Raw genomic sequence first — 7,314 nt, 5'->3', positions numbered from 1 at the left:
TAACACCGATTCACAACGTTGCGCGAGCCCTGCGTACGCAGTTTACGTTGTTTCCGTACGGCGTTTTTTGCATAAGGCTGCCCCTGCTATTAGCAGGGGCAGCCAATGTTACGTATACCCGTCGTTGCCGCATTGCGAAATTTTAAATTTACGTAGTTTGCGTAAGTGAATCGTGAATGGCGCTGGACGGCATTCACGTTCACTTTGAAGCAAATGACGTCCTTGCGACGTCATTTGCCGCAATGCACGTCGGGAAAGTTTCCCGACGGAGCATGCGCACTACGATCGGCGCGGGAACGCGCCTAATTTAAATGATTCCCGCCCCCTACGGGGCTTCTGCTCCGTGAATCGAGGGCAGCGCAAAAAATTGCGGGGGCGCAGGGTAAAAACGTTGCCCTGCGCCTCCGTAAAAAAAGCACAATTGTTACTGAATCCGGGCCTTTATTTTTTGCGCAATAAACAAAAAAAAATACGGACAATTAAAAAAAAAAAAACTATGGCCCGGATTCACAGACACTGGCGCATATTTATGCCGCCGTAGCGTATATCCTTTACGCTACGCCGATGCAGCGCAGAGAGGCAAGCACTGAGGGCCAGATTCACGTAGCCCGGGCGCGACCTAACTTTTCCGCTTTAAGTTACACCGCCGCAACTTTTCCAAGTTAGTGCCCGATCCACAAAGCACTTACCTGGAAATTTGCGGCGGTGTATCCTAAATCCGTCCGGCGCAAGGCGGGCCCAATCGCATGGGGCGAGTCCCATTTAAATTAGGCGCACTCCCGCGCCGGACGTACTGCGCATGCTCAGTCGGGTAAATTACCCGACGTGCATTGCGCTAACTGACGTCGCACCGACGTCATTTGCTTAGACGAGAGCCATAAGAGCCTTATGCCGCGCAGATCTTAGGCTGCAGTCGGCGTAACGAGGTTCCTGAATCAGGAGCATTCGTAACGCCGGGGCAAGTAAGCAATTGCGCTGTGTAAGGCTGGGTTCACACTACGATTTTCCCGTCCGTCAGCCGCATACGATTTATATGAAAAAACGTATGCGGCTGAAACGGACGTAAACTTATGGAACCGCACATATGTGCGTTTTCCATTGACTTTAATGTTAAAAAAAAAACGTATGCGTTTGCCATACGGTTTCAAATACGGCCGCAAAACCGTGGTTGAACACGGTTTTGCGTACTGTTAAAAAACGTTTTGCCAGCAAATCGTACGCACCCGGATGCATCTGAGTGCATACGATTTGCAATGCATTGTCTATCTATACGTTTTCCCGTACGTTGTCAATACCGAAATCGTATGCGGCTGACGGACGGGAAAATCGTAGTGTGAACCCAGCCTAACCTATGGTTACATAGGCGCAATTGCTTCTTGAATCCAGGCCAAAAACCGCAGAGGTGATGAAATACCACCAAAAGAAAGCTCTATTTGTGGGGGGAAAAAAGGACGTCAATTTTGTTTGTGTACAGCGTCGCACGACCGCGCAATTATCAGTTAAAGTAACGCAGTGCTGTATCGCAAAAAAATGGCCTGGTCGGGAAGCGTGTGGGGTAAATCAAGGCGCTGAAACGGTTAAGACGCGCCATCTCTGCCGCCTGTAGTCTCGGTCCATGAGGAAGAAGTCATGTCGTAGTGATCAGATTTTTCCGTCACCATATTGGAAAGATCCTTCCAACGGTCTCCTTGTACAAAGCGTGACGCCATGGCGTGTAAAGTCCTATGGCAGGGTATTGTTTGCACATTTCTTTTTACTTGTTAATGAAGGTCGTCATTTCCTGTTTTGCAGGGGAAAAAAAAAAAAAAATGCTCATTCAAAGGGTGGGGGGAGGGGAGTGGAAGCTCAGAGGGGGGAGGGGTGAGAGAGCTTGCTGGGCTTTTCAGCAGATAGAACAGGAGACATCTAGGAAAATACAGCATTGGGTGTTACCAAGCTTCAGAGATACAAAGGATTCATCGTCGTTTCCCTCCTCTGGATCGGATATAATCCATCAGTAAGTAACATTTTTATGGCATTTTTGCTGTTTATCCGACTGTTTTTTCTCCGTATTGTGTGTGTGTGTGGGGGGGCGGCCGGAAAGAATGTCTTCGGTTAGTGGCAACCATTTCCAGGAGAACAAATGCACCATTTTACCAGAAGTATTGGGACGCCGGCCTTCACACGCACATGGACTTCAATGGCCTCCCGGTCTTAGGCCGGAGGGTTCGATGTGGAGTCGGCCCACCCCTCGGGGTTGCCACCTCACCTCTTTCAAACCGAAAGACGCATTACGCGGGTTTTGTGGATGGTGAAGGCGGTAATTCAACTCGCTCGATGCCTTTTCTGCATTAAATTTTTACCTCGGAACCTGTGGAGTTCATATGTGTTCGAAAAGGGATGAGGTGGCAACCCAGCCACCCTACGCAGCTATAGCGGCTCCAACCCTTCTGGGAAGGCCGTCTACAAGGTTTAGGAGGGTGTCTATGGGAATGTTTGATTATTTTGTTCCAGAAGAGCATTTGTGAGGTCAGGCTTTGATGTCGGGCGTGTAGGCCGGGGCTCACAGTCTCCGACATAATTCATTCCGAAGGTGTTCTGTGGGGTTGAGGTCAGGCCTCTGAGCAGGCCCGTCAAGTTCCTCCACCATGAACTCGCTCATCCATGTCTTTATGGACCTTGCTTTGTACTCTGGTCCAAATCATGTGGTGGAGAGGGGATTGCGGTGTGTGTGTGTGGGGGTGTTTTGTAGGGGGGGGGGGGGGGTTATGGTGTGTGTGTGTGGGTGTTTTGTAGAGGGAGGGGGGGATTATGGTGTGGGTGTTTTGTAGACGGGGGATTATGGGGGGGGGGGGCGTTTTGTAGAGGGGGGGTATTCTTTTTAGGGGGGGATTATGGGGTGTGTGGGGGTGTTTTGTTTAGGGGGGTATTATGGGGTGTGTGGGGGTGTGTTTTGTTTAGGGGGGGATTATGGGGTGTGTGGGGGTGTTTTGTAGAGGGGGGGGGGGGATTATGGTGTGGGTGTTTTGTAAACGGGGGATTATGGGGGGGGTGTGTGTGGGGGTGTTTTGTAGAGGGGGTATTTTTTTAGGGGGGGGGTTATGGGGTGTGTGGGGGTGTTTTGTTTAGGGGGGATTATGGGGTGTGTGGGGGTGTTTTGTAGAGGGGGGGGGGGATTATGGTGTGGGTGTTTTGTAGACGGGGGATTATGGGGGGTGTGTGTGTGGGGGTGTTTTGTAGAGGGGGGTATTTTTTTAGGGGGGGGATTATGGGGTGTGTGGGGGTGTTTTGTAAAGGGGGATTATGGGGTGTATGTGTGGGGGTGTTTTGTAGAGGGGGGTATTATGGTGTGTGGGGGTGTTTTGTAGAGGGGGGGTTATATTAGGGTGTTTGGGGGTGTTACGTAGAGTGGGGGATTATGTTGTGTGGGGGTGTTTTGTAGAGGGGGGAATATGGGGTGTATGTGTGGGGGTGTTTTGTAGAGGGGGGGGGGTATTTTGGTGCATGGGGGTGTTTTGTAGAGGGGGGGGGTTATGGTGTGTGTGTGTGTGTGTGTGTGTAGGTGTTTTTTCAGGGGTTGGGTTTGGCCCCTTAGTTCCAGTGACGGGAACTCCGAAGGTGTCACAAGACCATATGCAGGCCCATCAAGTTCCTCCACCCCAAACTTGTTCATCCATGTCTTTTTGGGCTTTGCTTTTGTGCGCTGGTCCAAATCATTTGGTGGAGGGGGGATTATGGTTTGGGGGGGGGGGTTGTTTTTTTCAGGGGTTGGCCCCTTAGTTCCAGTGAAGGGAACTCCTAAAGTGTCACCATGCCAAGACCATGTGCAGGCCCATCAAGTTCCTCCACCCCAAACTCGTTCATCCATCATGGGCTTTGATTTTGTGCACTAGTCCAAATCATTTGGTGGAGGGGGGATTATGGTGTGGGGGGGTTGTTTTTTTCAGGGGTTGGCCCTTTAGTTCTAGTTAAGGGAACTCCGAAGGTGTCACCATGCCAAGACCATGTGCAGGCCCATCAAGTTCCTCCACCCCAAACTCGTTCATCCATGTCTTTTTGGGCTTTGCTTTGGTGCACTGGTCCAAATCATTTGGTCATTATGGGGGGGGGGGGGGGTTGTTTTTTCAGGGGTTGGCCCTTTAGTTCCAGTGAAGGGAACTCTTAGGGCGTCAGAATACCAAGACATTTTGGATACTTTCATGCTCCCAACTTTGTGGGAACAGTTTGGGGACAACCCCTTCCTGTTCCAACATGACAGAGCACCAAGCAAGGTCCATAAAGACATGAATGAGTGAGTTTGAGGAACTTGACTGGCCTGCACAGAGTCCTGACCTTAACCCGATAGACCACCTTTTTGGGATGAATTAGAGCGGAGACTGCGAGCCAGGCCTTCTCGTCTAACATCAGTGCCTGACCTCACAAATGCTCTTCTGGGGTCATCAACCCTGTCCTCAGGGCCCACTAACAGGCCAGGTTTTATGTATTACCTTAGACTAGAATCACTGAGCAGCAAATGAGATCGCCTGTGATATATTTCAGTTATCGTGCAAACCTGGCCTGTTAGTGGGCCCTGAGGACAGGGTTGGTGACCACTGCCACAGAAGCCCACCTAAACCTTGTGGACGGCCTTCCCAGAAGAGTTGAAGCTGTTTATAGCTGCAACGGTTGTGGGCCAACTCAATATTGAACCCTACAGACTAAGGCTGCATTCACACCTTGGCGTACCGAATTGCGGCGACAAATTGCGGCGTTTTGCGGCGACAAAACGCTGCGATTGTGAATGCAGCTTACCCCAGGTCCACATCGCCTATGCCTAACGCTGCCTGAAAAAAAGGTCCGGGACTTGTTTTCAGGCGTACGGCGTTCAGCGTGGAGATGTGAACCATCTCCATAGAGGGCAATGTAAAATCGGCCCTCCAGCGTCTTAGGGGCTGCTGCGGCGTCGCGCTTCAGGCATATATACGCCTAGGTGTGAACACAGCCTAAAGCCTCCTACACATGATCAGATTTTCGGACAACCGTTCATTTTTTTTTGCATGCTAGTCTCGTCACTCTCGTGTGGAAAGTGAAGAGGGTTACTCACCATACGAAAATGTTCGTGCGACAGAATTCAGCTGTTTAAGTGATGTAATGTGTCGAATAGCTTTGTATGTGTTCTTGCGTTGCTGAGCATGCGTAGTCTTGCTCTTACGATTTAAACCGCACTAATTAAGTGTAAATCGGACATCGTGTTCACATCCTACAACAAAATCGGAAATCGGCTGTCGAAAAGCGCTCTACTATCGATCTGAAAAATCGACAAAATGTTATTTCCGATTTTCATATCGTGTGTAAGGGGCCTTTAGACTGGGATGCCATTAAAGTTTACGTGCGTGTAAAGGCAGGCGTCCCAAAACTTTTGGTAACATAGCGTGTCAGTCTATACGTCTTCTTCTTTTTTTAGATTACAGATGCTACACGTCGAATGGAACTCTTTGAGGCCATTCACACAGGGGCGACTTGGGGTTCAACTTCAAGTCGCGCTGTTGAGAGAATCCATGAAAGTGAATGGAGCCGTCCTAAGGCTCCATTCACATCTAGGCGGACGAAATCGCGGCGTTTTGTCGCCGCAAATCGCGGTACAAATAGCGGCGTTTTGTACCACGATTTGCGGCGACAAAACGCCGGTATTGTCCGCCCAGAATGACCCCCTCTATGGAGATGCTTCCCATCTCCTAGCCGAAACGCCGAAAGACGCCTGAAAAAAAGGTCCAGGACCTTTTTTCAGGCGTCAGGCGTTCGGCGTGGAGATGTGAACCATCTCCATAGAGGGACATGTATTTCCAGCCCTCTGGCGGCAGCGGCGTAGCGCTACAGGCGTAAAAACGCCTAGATGTGAATGCGGTCTAATGCACGCTACTGAAGTCGCTCCGACTTCAGAAAAGGTTCCTGTACTACTTCAGGGCGACTTCTAGGTCTAGGTACCCATTGATTTCAACGGAAGTCGCCTCAGAAGTCGGGATCACCGTCTTAACACAAGCAACAATACAGGAAGAGAACATTTTGCAGGCAAACCCCTCCCACAGAGCTGATTGGAGTTTGATTGGCCACCTTGAAGTCGCCTTCTAAGTTGCCCCAGGTCGCGCTGTGGTGCGCGCTCAGGCCACATTGCCGAGTCGCCACCCCAAGTCGTGCCGCCCCTGTGTGAATGGGCTCTTACCCAAATCAGAAACTTCCTGTCATCTGTATGTAGCGAAGACCCCGATCCACCCCAGATGATTGCCCCCCCCCCGGTTCTCTTCCCTTTCGGGGGTACAGCCAGGCACACAACAGCTCAAACTGTCTCACAACTCAATGGCCAGGCAGGGAATGTCTTGTTGAACCTGATTGGGGTGCAGGGTGGGCTTTTTGGGGTACTCAGAATTTTGTGCACAAAGTAACCAGAGGACACGCTTTGCCCTGGCTACTCTCTTCAGGGGGCCAGATTCTCGTAGTTTTCCCGCGGCCGTAGCGTAAGCCATTTACACTACGCTGCCCTAACTTACAGGAGCAAGTGCTGTATTCTCCAAGCACTTGCTCCGTAGTGTAAAAGGCCCGGCGTACCCCCGCGTAATTCAAAGGGGGCGGCTTATATTTCAATTAAGCGCGCCCCCCCGTGCCGATCGAACTGCGCATGCGCCGGGCTAAAAATAGCCCAGTGCGCATGCTCCAGTTCTCGACGGAAAACGTCAATGACGCCGACGTGTACGTCATTGACGTAAAGTCGGATTCAAGAACGACTTAGGAAAACGACGTACCCGACGGGAAAAGACGACGCGGACCCGACGCCATACTTAACATGGCATACGGCGGACTGGCGTAAGGTTACCCCTCATATAGCAGGGGTAACCTTACGCAAACGACGGTTACGCAACGCGATTTCGTTGGGGAATCGGCGTATCAGGCTAATTTGCATAAACAAATGAGACCTGAACGTAAACGCCACCTAGCGGCAGGCGGCGAATTACATTTAAGATCCGACAGTGTAAGTGACTTACACCTGTCGGATCTTCAGCGTATCTATGCGAAAATGATTCTAGGAATCACTTGCATAGATACTCGGGTCAAAAAAGAGAGATACTCCGTCGTAACTCTTCTGAGAATATAGCCCAGGGTCTTTATCCCCTTGGTGGATACTAGGAACACCAGCAACACTGGGACCCCAAGCAAGGGATCAGGCTGGGCTGGCGTCTGAGGGACCGGGTGAGGCTGGGCTGGCGTCTGAGGGACCGGGTGAGGCTGGGCTGGCGTCTGAGGGACCGGGTGAGGCTGGGCTGGCGTCTGAGGGACCGGGTGAGGCTGGGCTGGCGTCTGAGG

General features: G+C 51.1%; 1 protein-coding gene across 2 annotated transcripts in view; it reads left to right on the top strand.

Annotated features, from left to right (window-relative positions):
• Positions 1-1,692: 1,692 nt before the first annotated feature.
• The window catches only part of LOC120924711 (involucrin-like), a 24,160-nt gene continuing 18,538 nt past the window's right edge, over positions 1,693-7,314 (top strand). The window contains exon 1 of one of the 2 annotated variants that reach the window (XM_040335725.1): positions 1,693-1,732. In XM_040335725.1, coding sequence (XP_040191659.1) covers positions 1,708-1,732 — 25 coding nt within the window. In that variant the 5' untranslated portion in view covers positions 1,693-1,707. Of the gene's footprint in view, positions 1,733-1,845; positions 1,997-7,314 lie in introns of those variants that run through there. The other variant, XM_040335726.1, reaches the window with a different exon arrangement.

Source organism: Rana temporaria, chromosome 1 (genome assembly GCF_905171775.1).
Source record: "Rana temporaria chromosome 1, aRanTem1.1, whole genome shotgun sequence".
In the NCBI taxonomy this organism is placed as follows: domain Eukaryota; kingdom Metazoa; phylum Chordata; class Amphibia; order Anura; family Ranidae; genus Rana; species Rana temporaria.
This window is presented reverse-complemented; position numbering and strand designations above follow the sequence as displayed.